This window comes from Oculina patagonica, chromosome 14 (assembly GCF_052425735.1).
Source record: "Oculina patagonica isolate OP01 chromosome 14, crgOcupat, whole genome shotgun sequence".
NCBI lineage: Eukaryota > Metazoa > Cnidaria > Anthozoa > Scleractinia > Oculinidae > Oculina > Oculina patagonica.
Window position 1 is genome coordinate 13197630 of NC_135771.1, and position 18254 is coordinate 13215883.

Here is an 18254-nt window from a genome sequence, read left to right on the forward strand (position 1 = left end):
CTCCAGAAGTGCAGATAACCAGGTTATAAACTTCTGGGCCTTGTAGAACTTCCTCTTAATGTCGCGCAGGACCCTTGCTCATTAATAAATTCATTAGCAAAATGTATTGAGGAGGTGTTATCTTGGAAAGCTTTAATTAACTGAATTTATTATTTTGATCGTCGATTCCTCTAAAACCTTATCGAGGATATTGGGAGATAATAAAATTACATCATGGTTGTCGTTTTATAGGCGGATGGCCGTTTACGGTAACGGTTCAAGCTTTTCAAGTTGAAACTGTAGAAAATGTGATTTTGTGTTGAAGCTTTCAACTAGACTAGCACACTAAATTTAATGACAATCTTACCTTGTGATAAGTCATAACTTTTTTTGTGTGATGAGCAAGCGATTTCGCCAAGTAATTGGCTTTTGATAAAGGAAAATGAGAAAACTAGACTTTGCAACGCTTGGGTCGCAAGCTCGTAAAAATATATTTGAACCATATAATATATTTGTGTAGTTTCTGAAGCATTGTTTTATTTAATATCAAAGTACAATATTTGCAAACTATACTTCGCTCTTTGCAGCAGCTGCAAGATTCGCAAGAAGTAGCTTTTGTCAAAGATGAGAATAGCAAGGCTAGGTCGACGAATATCAGCATATGAAAGTAAAAAAAAGGTAATACATTAATATGTCATTTGCATGGCCTTATTAACATTTATATTGGTTGATGCATGATTTTGAAATAAAAATTATATTTTTTCGCAAAAGAACGGATTTCGGAAAACAAAACTGAAAACATGCATGAAGGAAAAATTAGTGAAATAGTTCGTAATAAAAAATAACTTCATATCTATATTTGAACTCTGTTTCTGAGGCACATTAAATGATAATACCATGCTTTCAAGCCGCATCTTTGAACATTTTAACGCAAAACATCTAAGATCAACTGAATTATTTTCAACCGATCAACGCAACAATTAATTAAAATTACAAAGCTACAATTTAAAAATAAGCCTTTGAGCTAGGGCAAAATTTTAAAGATAATGAAATGACCAAATTTACTCTCCGAGGAGTTTAAAAAGCATTGAATAAATTTTAGAGTTAAATAAAGAGTTGAGCAAAATTCAATATCAGTCCGGCACTTTTTGGCTTATAAAACTAATGTAAGTTTTATTACACCAATTGAGACATCTAGTCAATTAAACGAATATTTATTTTTGATTTTGAAAATGTGTATATATTCAATTGTGGAAGTACATCAGTAATGGTAAAAACGCTCAACGGGAATATAAATAATGATAAAAAACACTTATTTTGATGCGTGTTTTGTTTTTGTTCATGATAATGAGATATAGTAGCCCATTTAACTAGTAGTGAATAAAGCAAGGTCGGAGACAAATATGTATTTTTATATTTTGCCGCCTTAAGATAACTTTGGCAGCACTGTTTAATTTTAGCTCCTTGAATTTATAAATAAGATTTTCCGCCCTTTGCGACAAAGCGAACTTGAGAAAGAGTGTTTCACTGCACGGAACGTTTAAAAAAGCGTTTTTAACTCAATAATCTTCGATTAAATTTCTAGAGTAGGTAAAACAAATCAAAATTTTGAAGCTAGGTTGATGCTTTCGTTGCTGGTTTTAGAAAAAAAAACTGGGCGACTCTGAAACTACTGTGCGCCGAGGCAATTAGTAAATATATCAGTAGAACTATGGAGTTAATAGAAAGTACTTTTGGCGCTTAAAAAGAGTTGAAAACAATGAAAAGCCAAAACAACTTTGAAGAGGCGTTTTATGTAAGAAAGGCGGCAAATTCACCGATATTTCTTGGAATATTCATCCAATGTAAGTAGACTGCGTTAAAAATAAGTTAAACATGTGGAAATAACACACACGACTCACAGAAGTGATTTTGTCAATTAAATTTTGACTGCAGATATCACATCTAAAAGGTTTTACCAGAATAGTTTAAGAGCTTTCCGGAGAAAGACAAAAACCAGTTGTCTAGTGTTTACTTTTACAATTATTTTCATTTACTAACAAGCCAGTGGAATCATTTAAGGGTTTCGCAATTTCCGTCGACTGCAAAGCTCCACGCAAATTTTTGCGGTTCTTTTTGCAATTTTGTAATTATTGCTTTGGGATAATGTATCTCTGTTTCACAATAGCCAATCAAACGAGCCGCCATTATCTTCGGAAGTTATTTGTGCTATTCAAATTACCTCCCGAAATAGGAAAGCTTACGGAAATGCGAAAGATGAGCAAAGCTAATGAAGACAATTGCGTTTTGTCCTTCCTTTCTTTAGCAAGAAAGTACTAATTCTGAGCAAACAGTGTTTTTATTCTATTGAATGCAATTCCAATTTGCCTGATATGTCGCTATAAAAAAGCCCGACGAGCTTTGGTAAACTACACAATTCTTTAACCTTCTCAGCTCGAGTCGAAATAGTCATCTAGAACTCGCGGCAGTTTATCCACATTAGCAAGCAAAATGAAGACTTCAATGATGTTCCTTGGCCTGCTTCTCACTGTAGCTTTGTTTTCACAAACTGCGGAGTGTTTCACAGCTGGAATCGGAAACGTAGGAGGAGGAAAAAGACAGTTCAACAAGGTAAGTTACAGATTTTTATAAGTTTTGGGCGCTTACCGTTTTACAAGTTTTAAATTTTGAAAACATGAAATATTTTTTGAAAGTAAAATCTTTAAAGGCAAATCTGGTCAACTTATTCCTTCTCTTTCGACATGGTTTTTTTTTTAATTTTGAAATACGCTTGCAATATGCTTCAAGTTTAAATTTCATCGTTCGAAGCCGATTTTTATTGCTTGTGGTCTACGATTTTTTTAGCAAATGAATGAAGTTAACCATTTTTTGATTTATTTATCGAGACGCCGTAGAAATTCGCTGAAAATTCAAATTTGTTATTTCCTTTAAACAAGTCGTTAACCTGTTATTTTTATAATTAAAACATAATCTTCGGCTAGAACGAACATTTTCGGAATAATTTCATTTTAGGCCTTTTCGTGAAATAGCGGGACTAGCTTATTAAATGTAAATTAAAAATTACTAAACAAAATTAAACGTGAAATAAATGAAAACGTATACAGTTTGCTTTGCTGAAACGTGAAGAATATACTGTATTTTGAAAACTTGCTAAGGGTAAAAAAGTTAGAAAAGATCAGTTTTTGTGAATTGACTAACAGCATTTCAGCCGTTCTATTTTGCATATATGGCCTTTACTTACTTATTTCGAAACTTCATGGCATTCATGTATCACCTGCACATTTACAACTGTTGAAAAGAATTGACGGCAGGCTAAACCTTAAGGGCGTAAGATGAATGCCATAAAAACTGTAAAATTCACGAAAATTACAATGAAAAGTATTAATACAAAGTAGCTGTTTAAATGGAAATCTGTGATTTGTCAGAAAAAGAAACTGAAATTTATGGTAAAATAAAGTCATTGTTCTTAGTTTGGCGATTATTATAATTTTTTGAAATAATTGCGCGACAATATCAGTCGGTTTTCTAAAAAGCATCTATAAAACGATCGTTTCCGCGTCAGTTCTATTTCAAACTTATTTTTACGTTGCTCGCAGTATTAATTTTCCAGATCATTACCAGAATCTTGAGGCCGACCAATTTACTGCAAAACTCTTTATTAAAGACTGATCAATAACTTTTTTCTCCTGATGTCTTAATGTAAGGGTGACAACTGGTCATTTAAGAGAATTGATATGGATCAGCATTTAAATTTATCGAAAAAAACTGAATATTAAATAAGTGGGAGTTTGCAGTGACATTTCCACAGAGTGACTCTTTATTCACTGTTTCCAGATCGAATTTGAATATAGAAGTGTTGGGTTTTGGGTATAACCTTTATCATTGCCATCATTACCTCCACTACAATGAATAAAATTTGTGACCAAACATTTTCCACTCTGCGTGAGTAATCAGCGGAAAATATATATTAATAAAGGCTTATTTTGGCGGGGCGAAGAAGCAGACGATCGGGAAATCGGCCACGCGCGTAATCATGTCGTTTTCACTTGTCATCTTTTCTTAAACAATTAAAAATAATTCAACTACTGAAAACGACCGACTATTTATGTCAACACGGTTTTATTGATTGTCAAGGCGTAGTTATACCCGAAACCACTCTCCGAAAACCCTTTTTCTGGAAAAAAAAAATGGATTTTTCGCCCCTTAAAAGGCTTCCATGCATTAATCACGAGAAACCAGACTTGTTCAAAAATTAACAACACATCAAAGCCAATGCTTGTTGTCACTAACTGCTTTTGCTTATATACGAAATGGACCTGGAATACCAATTATTAATGATAAACATATTAAATAAATAAATTGTTGTTAAAGAGAGAGGGAAAAACAATTAGTTTTAAAGCGATTTTTCTAAACCTGAAGGGCAAAATTTAAAATAGTCTGCCCGGCTGACTTTGAGATCAAAACCTCGTGCATACATTATTCAAGATCACACCCCTCTGATAGCGTCAGTGCATTAATATTGTAATTTTTTAACAATCCATTAATAACAATAGCTTTAAAGAAATGCTCACTATTGTGGCCTTTTAGAAAGAGTTTATTGGGTGGGGGGGGGGGCCCCAAAACGCTTTAATTTAGCGTTTTTTATCTCGTGGAAAATTGTGAAACGAGGTTTTATAGTATTGAGTAATTGTCACATTCTGCTGCTTACAGTTACTTTTTTTTAACAATGTACGTTTTGAGCCCGGATTACCACCTTGCATCGTTTTACTTCTACATTGTTTGTGCAGGTCGAAGAAAAAAGAACTTAGTCGTTCTGACACTACACAAAAGATTTCAGTAGTCCAATACTCTTTCTCAGAATACTGTTTTGCACATGTAACAGATTTGGATTGTATATACAGCTATTTCGAGAAACGTTGTCGGAAAAAAGCACAAAACTGCACAAGCCAATCCCTAAAGGTAGTATGGGTAGACGTATTGAGCACTGCACGTGTTGAATACTAATGAGATATAACAACAAAATAAGCGCAATTTTCAGGTTTTCTTTCTTTTCAGACATGTAGAAACAAGGAACGTTTAGACCCTCTGAAGCTCAGAAGAATTTTTCCTCACTCAAGACATGCGACAGTAAAAGTAAAGCTACAGATATAGGTCTCCTGAGAAGAAAAACAAATTCTCCACGTGCAAAAATACAGACTTGTAAATTTCCTCTAGGCCAATATGCAAAATTCCAGTGAATACCCAGACCACCTTTCGGTCTTGTCGCGTGCACTTTGATGTTTTTTTTTTCCGACAACCTTTCTCGAAATAGCTGTATATGATACAGAAAATTATCACTGATTAGAAAACAGTCCAACTTTAGTAAGTTTTAGAACGGTTTTCTACAATGAGCATTGAACTTCGTTTGGTTCTTTTAGACTAAGAGGTAAGGTGCATAATAGTCTATGAGTTTACTGTTGGTTTATTTTGATTCCTTATTCTACAGGTGTACCACTCCCTAGACCGTGTTTGCCGTCAAACAGAAGCAATTTGTCAGGAGGCCGCGAGGGAATACGTACGAAGTTCAAAGACGGTGGAGCATTCCCAGGAAGCTAGGATCAATAACTGACCTTAGAAACTCCTAGGAATATAACTGCGAACTCAAACTTGATCAAGACAACCCGGAATATATGAGCCACTTAAAAAATGAACAATGGATAGTTTTGCTTCCACGGGAAGAGTTTGATTTCTGTATAAAATACAATTAATTGTGAATTCTAAATATTTATTTGCGATGCAAATGTATAAAATTTGAAGAAGAAAAACCTTCAATAAATGAAGTATGTATACTCGAGCCTTTTTGCGCTTTGTTGTAATAGCCTTAGAGTATCCGCACTTAGCCCAACTTAAATTTCCTTTTGACTTTCAAATATGTTAAAATTAATTTAGTCTTAAAGAAACATTAACGGTAAAGGTAATGTGGATTTAGTCTTTCCCCTTTCCTCAACCAACGTGGTTTCCAAGAGTGATCATAATTCCCATATCATCCACAAAAGGAATTTTTGTTGAAATTAAAAAAAAAATATTGTCACTGGTTTTCGATTCTCTATATTTACAGACTTCTGCTCTTAGGGATGAAATCCTTCTATTATCCAGCTATAAACGTTTACCGAGCCAGAATATCGACTTTAGAATCTAAATGACCTTTCTTCTTTTTCTCCGTTTAAACCCAACTGTCTTCTTATAATCAAAACGATAACATATTTAGATATTATTATTTCTAGATCTAACAGTATCCTTGCCATATTCCACAGGCCTTGCTTAGCAATGTATATGTTAAAACGCCTAAGACTTTATTTGATATAATTGTTATCATAATCAGAAGTGATTATGAAAGGTCATCACAAATGTTATGTATGCTATTTTCTGTCGTTCGCGCGTTCCATATCACATCATTGTAGGCACACTCTAGCGTCGACTTTACGGTCTGAGCATGTCTGAAATCCCTCACTTCAACCAAGACATTACACTGTGTAACAAAACAAGAAAAGCCATTTATCATTCTTAGACAGAAAGAAAAGAGAAAGTTTGTAGAGTTGAAACGAGATGTAGGGTAATATGAGATTCTTAAACTAAGCCCCCTCTTCCTTTAAAATAAGGGTTCCCTCCCAAAATCCCCCCATCCCTCAGAGAGACCCTAATCCGCTACTGAAATTATTTTTAGATTGGCAAAAAATGTTTCTGATATTAACCCCTTCCCCCAATGTACTGTAGTACTTGTCTTACCCTTAATTTCGATGCAGTAAGTATGTGTAGAGACTTCGATGTTTATATTGATGACGATGAGCTTGTTTTTGTTTATCATATCGTTATGTTAAGAGCATTTTACCACTTGGTTTTGTTACATACACATGGCACTTTTTTCAAAGGCAATGATAAGCCTAACCTAATTTTGAAACGTAAAGTTGTTTGACAATCCTCGCCTCTCTCCTTGAAGATAATTTCCCTTTTGATTAGTACTTGTATCCTCTCTAGAACAGTCTTTAAACAAATAAACATGATAAAAGCTAATGGATAATAATAAACTCCATATTTCAGGATAAGACTGCATCAATCCCTTTTTCTGTCACCAATTCATTTCCCAAAAAAATACAATCATGATATCCATGATTAGCCTAGAGTGTTTGTAAACACAAGGCAAAATAATTGTAAAATTTACCTTCATAGTGGAAATGCTGTTGTCGAGCAGTACACGTTCTTGAGTCATGTCTCGGATCCTAACAAAAACAAGCATACATTATTTTAGTGGCCTGTAGCTCTGCTACTGTGTTGTAATGGAACTGTTTGTGCGTTGGACTCTGGGCCAAACAGAGTCCTGTTCGGGGTAAAGCTGTGTTGTGTTTCTGAGCAAGACGAGGGTACCTACATATCTTCACCCAGGCAAGAAAAGGTGGTACTGGTGAACTAGATGGCCAATTAGTATAGAGGCTGGTGGGGATGAGGAGAGGCTGAACCTGGCGTTGGGGTAACTCACTTGCATCTAGGCCTGGGGAGTAGCAATACTCGTAGTTGATTCATGCTACCTAAACCTGGATAAGACCTGTCAACATGGAACAGCGATTGAAGTGCCACTGCACCTGGGACGGACCATTATTTTTTGGGGGGGGGGGGAATTTTTTTTTTTTTTTTTTTAATTTTGCCCAAATTCCCCCCCCCCCCCTAACTTGCCCTGCTAGCAAAGCGGCTTTCTGATGTTACTCGATTTTGTCTTTGAAAGAGCCTAAGTCGCTATGCTGGCAGGGAACTAACCCACATGAGCGCTTATCAAATGAAATATTGTTTGACAGTAACTTCTTCAGGTACAGAGCAAAAATGACAACATGTTACGTTGTCTCACCATCAGGTTTGTAAGTGATTTTAGTTCGTAGGGAATGCAGTGTGGCCGTTCTGTGGTTTAACACTCGGGTCCGATAGATAAAGAAGCGCGAAGTCTACTCACGGAACAAATGGCCCACGCAGCCGAAGCCTATCGCAATTTCTGCATTATGAATTCACTAGAAGTGTTGTTACTCTATTACATGGAACTGACCGCCCAACATATTTGTCAATGGGTTGCCATCCCTCCAAATCTGGTAGTACCCATTTATACTCAATGAAAGACACTGCGAGAGTAAAGCGTCAACCTCCTCACCCCCTATGTTAAGAAAGAGATCCGTTCCTTCAACTGAAGTGCGAAAGGAAAATACTTCTCCACAAGGAGCCGAAATAACTTACCGTGCGCTTACGGAAGCCAATAAAGCAATAAGTCCCGCCAGTCCTCCAGATTGTTCATCAACAGTGATTACAAATCGTACCAGTCTCCCATCTAGCGCCAGACCTTTTTCTATACAAGAGCCCAGGACTGATGGGTCGACGTTTCCACCACAGAGAGGCACGATAACTCTAAAGATAGAGGGATAAGTTACCGCTGGATTACATATTATAAGTGCAATACCAGAAAGTGCACTGAAATTCGCTCCTTTCCCCTGTCTGCCCAGAAAAAAAAGCGAAAAAAATTCTCAACCTCGGATATTGCATTTCTAGCTTTCTGATTGGTTTACTGAATCCCGGTTATCAGCTCATATACCTATGTTTGATCTTATATGCAAATTTGGCGAGCTTTATGAACAAGAAATAACTAGCGGTGCCTACAAAAACCACAGAAATGCCATAGTAAATTTAACTATGCAAAACAAAAGGATAGATGCGAAAAGTTTAATTAATAATACTTTTAAATGCACAACAACAGCGATTGATTAAAGTAAAAAAGCAGCAAATAATTTACGAAACTAGAGAACGGCAAACTGACACAGTTTCATTCAGTGTACGTCATAAAACTAGGCTCAGCACTTCAGTAAAGTTTGTTACCTTTCAATCTTGGTTTTGTCCTTTTATACTTCAATAAGCCTGTTCCACTTTGAGTTCAGTTTCGCTTCAAATAATATAGCAGTCTTGATGACAGCCGCGGAGCCGTAAAGAAGTGCAATGTAAACACTTGCTTCGTTCGACTTGCACAAGACTTGTAGTTTCCAGAAAAGCTTTTTGCTTCGGATCTTCTCGTAAATCTTAACTGTTCTCACAATTTCCAGGATATTTAGACGACTTTAGAGGGGATTGTTGGAGGAAAATCTTGGGAAGAAAACTCTCTCGCTCGCTTTCCTCGTATGTTTCATTCAACTCAAGAAGTGAACACCGCGCCAGAAATTTTCGCGCCTTCTCATACTATCACTTCGTTTACATCAAAATGAAATTCCAGTCGATTTAAACTTGAGAAGAATTTAATAAAACAATTATTCCATTCGCCCTTGTTGGATACTAGTCGTTATAGCCAACTCGGCGCTTCGCGCCTCGTTGGCTATTTACCACCTCGTAACCAACGCGGGCTCATGGAATAATTGTTAAGTAAAGAGTCGTCATTAAATCAATGATTTTAATCATTTAAAAATGATATAATGGGTTGATCGATCGATCGATTGATTGATTGATTGATTGACTGATTCTTGACTGACCGACACTTCTTGTATTATTGACACCACCTTAAAAATTTTTAAAACTGAAAATTCCTTTAATATAATCTGACCATCTTGTTAATCCGAGTTCTAACTCTATTTGGGTCCAGTTCATTCAAAATGCCCGATAAGATAATTAATAAAAGCAAATAGAGAAAGCTGCAATAATTGCGTTAGTGTGTTCTCTGTATTGCAAACAGGAGTCCACGGGTACTCCTGTTATTATTTAACAAAAAAATAATTACTTCGGCTCACAGCATCACTGGGTACAATAATGTCTGCAATATACCTAAAAATGCTATGGGCCGAAGTAATTATCTATTATAATTATTGGGAATGTTTTGTTTTACCCTCCCAAAACCCTATCTTTTGCTCTCATGATTACATCGACCATTTCAGTCACTTCCACACTGATGTATTGGTTCATGGCTGCAAAAGGTGATGTATAACAGAGAGAGAGCAATGGGATTTTAGGAGGGTCAGTAATTATTACCAAATTATACGGTGATTCTATTAACAGGTTTTCACTGAGTATTGTTGTTCTTTCTGTATGAAGAAGCTCTCACTCACCGTTTTCCTTGAAGCTCTGGTAAATATCCTCCAAGCAACGCAGCGACACCAGCTGCGCCAGATCCTTCAACCACGGTTCGCTCACTTTCAACTAGTTTCAAGACGGCCAAACCAATATGGTCCTCGCTACAGAAATACAAAGTTTTTTGTTTTGTTAGCCGCTATGTATTCGCATAAGGTGGGGGCTGGTAAAGACTTGTGACGTAGTTTACTCACTGGAAATTCCTTAGCTTTAGTTTTAACGTTTTATTGCAAATTCTCCATATTGCTCATAATATCTTTCTTTTAACCCTTAACATGCTAAGTACGGATTATTCCGGGATTTGGAGGAAAGGCTATTCAACCACTTATGACGTCACCAATTTACACGTCAGCAGATTTTTGTGACGTGCAACTTATAGAGTTTGGATAGATCTTTCCACAGGACTGTCCGTCTTGACTATTGACTGCATTCTGACAGAGTTAATCGAAAAAGACGTGATTAGTTTTTGGTGTAAAATTGGTGCTAAAACAGCCCAATATACACGTACTTGATCATGGTCTCCTTTCCAGGGTTTTCCATTAATTAAGATCAAAACTTTTCAGGCCAGTAGAAGGGGTGCACAGAGTAAAAGATAAAGAGAATAAGAAAGCAGAGAAAAACGAAAAGGAAAGGAGCAAGGAAAAAAAATCGGAACGGTTCAGCCAAAAAAAAAAAAAAAAAAATTGGCTAATGCGCATGCGTCAAGTAAAATGTTGTACATTTTTACATGGAAATTGCGTCAAAATCCTACTGCAGTGTCAGAAAGTGCATTTCTAGCAAAGTGTAGAGAAATTTAGGACCGTAGAGCCAAGAAAATCGATTAACGGTTAAAAAACCCTGTTTTTTTGGAGAAATTTAAGCATATTAAGGGTTAATACTTATTGTCTAGTTATTTGGGAAAATTTCAGTTATTATAGACACTTACACGATCTCAAAACTAGTGAATCAAATACTTGGTTATATATAAAATTGAGCCCACGTCACGGTTAAGCCTTATTTTTTTATTGTATCTAGATATATTTTTTTTTACCTGACAGCAACTAACTTGTCTACAAGTCCTCTCGCGATATGAAAAGCGTTCTTTCCAACCTCCGGCACGCTAAGCGCTAGACACAATAGAATCCAAACAAGATCAGTGTGAAGTTTTGGAAATTACTTGGGAAAAACACGAAGAATCCGTTCATCTTACCATCTGTTAGAGTAGTACGGTGGTCAACGTTGACCTTGGTAGGTTGCCCAGCGTCCATTGCAGGCTGAAAACTAGCACACGTCTGAGATTCAACTCCCTGAAAAACAGAACATAAAATAACATTGCAATGCGCAATTGTGAACCTACTGTCATTTTCAGTTTCTTTAGTGTATTTTGGCTTCTTGTATCAGATGGTTTAAAAAAGCTATTTATGAGTTTTAAAACAGTGAAGCGATATCAAAATTACTTGTATTATTCGACTAAATACACATTTAATTATGCAGCTTTCCTTTAACGTTTCTGAATTTTTAATTAATAGTTCCAAACCGTTTGCTTTTGAGTAATATTTTTTAATTATTAAATATACATATTAATATATAAAATTGTTTTTTATATTAGGTATTTGTTTGTATATTGTACTCATAAAATTTTCTTGTAACTTTTTTAAACTGAAACATGCAAGTGTTAGTGTAATCTAATACAACTTAAAGGAACAACGACACGTAGGATTTTGCGGAGTTTTGGTCTTAATTTAATTAGTTGTAATAATTAATGGTAAAATGGTATTAATTGTAGGCAACCTAACCCATGGAAAACATTCTCTTTGTACACCTAAAGGAATGTATAACCCTTATTTGCGGAGTGAAATCAAACTGTGGCTATAAATGTCGAGTTTTTGGAAGACGCGCGGAAACAACTTGAAAAGCTCAGCCTTAATTTTTCAAGTTTTTATTCATTTCCATCCTAGCCATCCTAAGCGAAAGACACTTGTTAACAGTTTCAATGATCTAATATAGCAATTATTAATAAAAATGGACCATTATTTTTTTGGTTTCCTACGACATAAATATACATTTTGGCTGTTGCAAAATCTGTAAAAATCCGTGACAAAATCCCTTAACACAAATACGAAACAGGGTCCAGATGTTAGAGAGCGAATGTGATCGAAGTCCAAATCTGGGTCGAAGTTTGGTTTTGGTGGTCTAACCAGTTCGGTTAGACCATTCTCCTCCTGATTGGTATGGAATTTTAGACATACAAAAGGGCTGTGAAGAACTGGGGAGAGAAACTCTTAACACATGGGGAAAAGTCATTACGTATAGTTAACAATTCAATTTTTAACTTATAAATGGCTAATCATGATGTAACGAGTGCTTATTTTAAAAAAATAACTGCATGGTTTTGTGTGACAGCGTTCGGTCTCTATTGCAACTAAATCTGCAAAACTACCTGAAGGTCACTTTTACGAGTTTTCTTTTTATAACAGTGTTATCTACTACAAATTCCTTAAAAAATACGACATCTACTCGAATCAGTAAGTTATGTCTAAAAATACGCGTAAATGTATTTTATTATACGCATAGAGAGTATGAAAATTCTACAAACTCACAATGATTTGAATATTCGGATATACTGTCTTAACAGCAAGAGCCACTCCAGCCAGCAGACCCCCTCCCCCCACGGGAAGAATGACTGCGTCCAAATTCTGAACTTGATCGATGATTTCTAATCCCATGGTGCCTTGCCCAATGATCACGTGGGGATGATCCGACCTGTTGATTTAATCGCATTTCAAGTAAACTACAATTAAAATTTGCTCAAATGGTCAGTATGTCGGACAGTCGGTCAGTCGGTCAGTCAGTCAAGAAGTCAGTCAGTCAGTACGTCAACCGACACAAACGAAAAAAAGGTGCACTAGAACTAATATAATACTAGATTTTCCAGTTGGAAGTACAAGAACTATAGCAGAACCAGTAAGGAAAATTGGTTTATTGACAGCTTATACTAACCCATCAATGTAAGCAAGACGCTTCTCTGTTGCCATGCTGGTAGCAAATTCCTTTGCCTGAAATATCACAAATTATTTTTCTATGAAACATATTGATTAACTGTAATCCAAAGGTGTAGCAAATTAAACAGTTCTTTCCGGAAGAGGGAGGAAGGGATCCCATAAAACAACGACGGGGGTGATTGTCAGACCAATTAGAGATTTCATGATATTCGTGGTTAGAATTTTTATGTCTAAAATGACCACCGTTACCTTAGATTTACAGGTGGGAAAAGCATATTACAGGAGCTATTTGTCACAGAAATCGAAGTAATCGTCCTTACATTAGTTAACTTTTCTTTTTGAACTGACCGGGTGGAATAAATTTTAGCCACGCTCACAAAACGAGATTCTACTACCTTTTAGAGGTTTCTCCAAAAATTTGATTAAACCAACTAACAACTATTGGATTTAATTAGCATTTGGGCTAGTAGTCAAATCAATGTATATGGCTCGAAGTAACCAATAATTTTGCATTATTTTCCATGGAATTTACCAAATCTTATTTCCCCAAATTTGGGTGTTTTTTACACTTGGTGATGTACTGAAACAACAATAAAAAATAAATGTAATGTCAATTAGTGCGACATAGAATATATTTTTGCCAATATTGGCAGGTTTGTCACCGTATTTTAGCACGACTTGTGGAAGACTATTTTTTTTTAATTTATTCCTGCGTTATCAAGTCACTACAAAGCGAGTGATTTTAAATTTTACTTGCCTCCCATTGGTTACTGCCCTTGATGATGACTTTGGCGCCAAATTTCTTGCACATGGTTTGTTTGATCAAATGCGAATGTTCTGGCAAGATCACGTGAACAGGAATCCCTAGGGCTTGCCCGTGAAACGCGAGAGCTATACCGTGATTCCCTGGTGTTGCGGTGATGACTCCGCGGTCCTTTTGATCCTAGAGTGGTGGAAAAAATGTGGGGTTGGGGTTGAGAGAGTGCGGAAATTAAAACATTTATACAGTGAACTCTCGATTTTTCGAACCTCCGCGGGAAACGAAAAAATGGCTTACGTGTAAGAAATCGGGAGTTTGAGAAATCTGGGGTAAATATGCAATGTTCGTCAGAGTGAAGCAAATCCAAAAGAAACGACTTTTGGTTCGAGTTATATCGGAGGGTTTGAGAAATCGAAGGTTCAAAAAAATCGGCATAATACGGTAAATGTATTCAAGATGTGGCGGCTTTACCTTATTATTTATTTTATTTTATTATTTTTTTAATTTTTGTTTTGTTTCTTGTTTTGGCTTTACCTTATTAAATCAAATGGTATCTGACATTGTCAAACATAAGATATGTCTACAAAGTTGGCGTTACGGTTACGGACCATTTCTAAAGGTGGATTTCCACTGTCGCGTTTTTGTTGACGCACTTTTACGAACGTAAAAATTGTAAACGTACGTAAAAATGAAATTTTACACGCGCGATTACGTGCGTCGAACTAACGTTGTCCAATTTCCAATGCCACGTTTTATTCTTGGTATTTACGTACGTTAGAGGGACGTATACGCACGAAGCGATCGCGAGTGTTTTTAAAAAAGTTGAACTGAGTTCAATTTTTTTCCCGGCTGTCTGCGGTTACGCAGCGATTTACCCAATCATACTTTTGGATTTTGTCACATGACCATTTTGTTTTAAATCACCGTCGATTTACATGGCAAAAAAAACATTCAGTCGCCCTTCGAGCTCTTGCAATTTCGTTAGCCTTTGAAAAATTTACTCGTGCTGATTTATCCCAAATTGCACTCGAAATCATGTGATTAGCTATACATAACTGATGCAGCTGTGAAACAATGACGCTGTATTTCCTGCGTAGTATACGGCGCTATTTTGAATGTCGGTCATTTTCCCCATATTCATCAGGCATTAAAGGGGCTATGTCACGCAATTCTACGTAACTTCGGCACTGGCCAACTGGTCATAGAATTAACTGAAATATCATAAAAACGACTTAACACTGTAGAATAACTCAAAAGAAACACAGAAAAGCCAAAAAGAAGCATGGATGGGCAAAATTGGAGAAGATTAAAACGGATTGCGTTCGGGTAATCTTGAAAAACGTCGGCCCGACATTTTCAAGTTTATCTCAATTTGTATGAAAGTGTCATTTAAAATGCTCGAATATCATCCTTGTTGTTGTGGCCGTGATTTTGCCAATTAAAGACTTTTGCTCTGCCAATTTGAAGTTTACAGCTCTTAATTAACGAAAATAAATAGAATTACCTAAAATACTGTGACCTAGCCCCTTTAGACTAGCTCAGTAACATCGGTATTCAAGGCAAACAAAACTATAAACCTTTTTAAAGTTTCACTTACTTCAGATAAGAGTAACAAGAAATTTATTGCCCCTCTTTCTTTAAAACTGAAAATAAAATTGATAATTAGTAAATTGAATAGTTCACAAAAGTTACAAAAGATTTGTTTATCATTTATCAATATTTTCTTACCTCCCTGACGGATGCAAATTTTCTTTCTTGAAAAATACCTCCATGGTACTCAATTCTGGAATAGCACATTTCTGTAGTAAAAAATATACGTATTATGGCGATTTTCAAAACTTTATTTCACTCTAATAAAGATGGACAGAGCTCACTGAAAATAATAGCTCGATTTGCCACTAAAATAAATATTATCATGATTCAAGACTTTGAGAAATCATAAAGAAACTATACATTTGTTCCAGTGAGAAAAGTACCTTGTAAAAAGAGAAACCAATAAAAGTCTGCTCTAGGTACACCGAATGATTAGTAAGCGAAAGGAAGTTTCAGTATTGCAATCGCCGCGTTACTTTGTAGAAAAGAGGGCATATGTGTTCACTTTGGACGAAATCTTATAATTTTCACGCCGGTGAGGGTAAAAGGCGGAATGAGTTTGCGGAATGGCATGTGGCATGACTTGCGGAATGGCATAATTATGCGAAATGTAAATTACGCGGAATGACTCATTGACATAAATTTTACTGAAGAGCGCGCCAATTTTTAAAGAGCAGCCGCTTTATTAAATACTGCGGGCTTAATGATGACATCGATTGAAGATACGAAAAATATTTCGGCGGCCAGTGTTTCCCCAATGCTAAGGATTTCCCATTCTGTGAACGGTTTATCGCTTTTAGTCAAAAGATAAAAACAGCGACGGAAAAGCATGCGACCGTAGATCTTTATACGAACCGAAAAATGCCTCGGATACATCTTTGTATTAATATTCATGTAGCGGTTATTTATTCTGTATAAGTTAAACAAAACATCGAAACAGAAAGTCCAGTTTTGGCGGATATCATCTCAGCCTCATGATCAGTAAGTAGAGGGTACAAAGCAGAGAGATTACGAACACTACGGCATATTTGTTTCATTAAAAGTCTACTAGCCTTGCTTTTCGTTAGTCTCCTTCGCAGCCGCTCGGGCTGAAATGACGCAACGCTCCCGGTTCGGCTCGAGTGCCGGGCTGCGAAGGAGACTAGCTTTTCGCCTCCCATTATGAAGACTATATAAACTCAGTGGAAGACTTGAACATTAACTTAAAAAAGCGGCAGCCGATCGAGTAGAGCGAAACTTCCATATGGTGACTATAGTCACTGCACGGTAAAAACAAGCTATCGTATTTCAAATCTAGCTCGCATTGCAGATTTACCGATAAGGCAGATAAGGAATCCGGCGAGTAATTATCACTGCCTACTTGTTGTGAATACTTGGCTTTCTCTTAGGAAAAGAAAATCATTCGCTAAACATACATTTTATTTTACCGCAAAGATCACGAGACGCGCATCGATAAAATCCACTGCGGTGTAAATAGTGTCACACCAGCGGAGAAGCCGTGTCACGATCTTTTCATCGCTGTAATAAAAAGCTAGAAATATACCAAAAGTAGTTGCCTCCAATGAAACCACTAGCTTTTTCCCACCCCTAGCAAGTTTTGATTTAGAAAGAAACGATTCCTGGAACAAGGCAGTGACACGGTCACACATTATTTCGCGGGCGACTAACAACACGTCACTTGCTTTCATTTATTTAAATGCGTTGTCTTTTTAAAAACTTCTCTTCAAATGGGTTGAACTTGACAGTTGTGTGTCTTGCCTTGAAGTACGCACCTTTAGAACGAATATCGTTCTGTGTTTTGAGGCAAATAGACTGTACTCAGCCAACGCCATCTAGTCGATAATTCAAGTCCTCGGAAGCGTCACGGCAAATAGCGAAAATAATTTATCTCCTTCTGTTCGGCGTAAATTGGTGATTTGAACTGTGAAATGATCTTTACAACGATGTTCTATAAAGGAAGTTTCCTCGTCCATACTGCTCAGTCCTTGATTGTTTGAGCCAGCAGTATTTAACAAGGCGGCTTCTCTTTTAAAATTTGGCGCAGTTTTTAGTATATAATTTATGTCAATGAATCATTCCGCGTAAATTACATTTCGCATAATTATGCCATTCCGCAACTCATGCCACATGCCATTCCGCAAACTCATTCCGCCTTTTACCCTCACCGTTTTCACGCAAGTCGATGCAAGCTTTTCACCGTTTGGCCATCCAACGCAAGTCGACGCAAGTCTTGCTGTTTACCCCAAATACTGAATTGCAGCGCGCGCAGTAGCATTGAAATGGCTCTTTTGACAACTTGCTACTACTTGTGTCCACTTGCGTTACCGTTTGGCTAGTGCTTAATAAAAGTCTACGTATCTTTAGAAAGTACGCCTTCGGATAGTATGACTTGATTTCTAAAACCAAAATTAGCGCGCGCACGCTTAGCTTTTGAAACAAAAGCGTTCTTGAAGAATGTTATGATGCTGCGTAATATATACAGGTAAAAATTCCTATTTTTATATTTTATTTAAAATTACCTCGCATGGTGTCTTCCCAACTCCCTTCCGAATGCGAAAGGAGGCTGCTACAATGTCATCAAACTCTATACCAACAGGTTTGCTCGTATCGCCACCGAAGCCCATTTGTTTCAACTTATTTCTGAGTTCCTCCGAGAAGGCGATTGAAGTGCGCGGTTCAGCGAATGGGTTTAAAGATTCATCGTACGGCTCACGCGTTTTCCAGGCTATCTTCGATTGCGATTCCATCTTATAAATCAAATATTTCGTTTATTATACTCATAGAAGTCGTCTTCTTACTTCAAAATCGAAGACGCGAAACAT

At 36.6% G+C, this 18254-nt stretch overlaps 1 protein-coding gene and 1 long non-coding RNA gene across 2 annotated transcripts; one reads left to right on the plus strand and one right to left on the minus strand.

The window, feature by feature from the left end:
- The first annotated feature begins 2378 nt into the window (after positions 1-2378).
- LOC144638047 (uncharacterized) lies at positions 2379-5812 on the plus strand. Its single transcript, XR_013567867.1, has 2 exons — positions 2379-2589; positions 5465-5812. It is a non-coding gene; the product is annotated as an uncharacterized LOC144638047 (long non-coding RNA).
- Positions 5813-6043: 231 nt separating this feature from the next.
- LOC144637998 (L-threonine ammonia-lyase-like) lies at positions 6044-18242 on the minus strand. Its single transcript, XM_078497095.1, has 12 exons — positions 17952-18242; positions 15568-15638; positions 15437-15482; positions 13837-14022; positions 13078-13133; positions 12678-12840; positions 11288-11384; positions 11129-11204; positions 10077-10202; positions 8233-8400; positions 7178-7235; positions 6044-6487 (listed from the first exon to the last, which is right to left on the minus strand). Exons 1-12 carry the CDS (start codon positions 18177-18179, stop codon positions 6347-6349), a joined length of 1416 nt encoding a protein of 471 aa, XP_078353221.1. The 5' UTR covers positions 18180-18242; the 3' UTR covers positions 6044-6346.
- Positions 18243-18254: the final 12 nt, after the last annotated feature.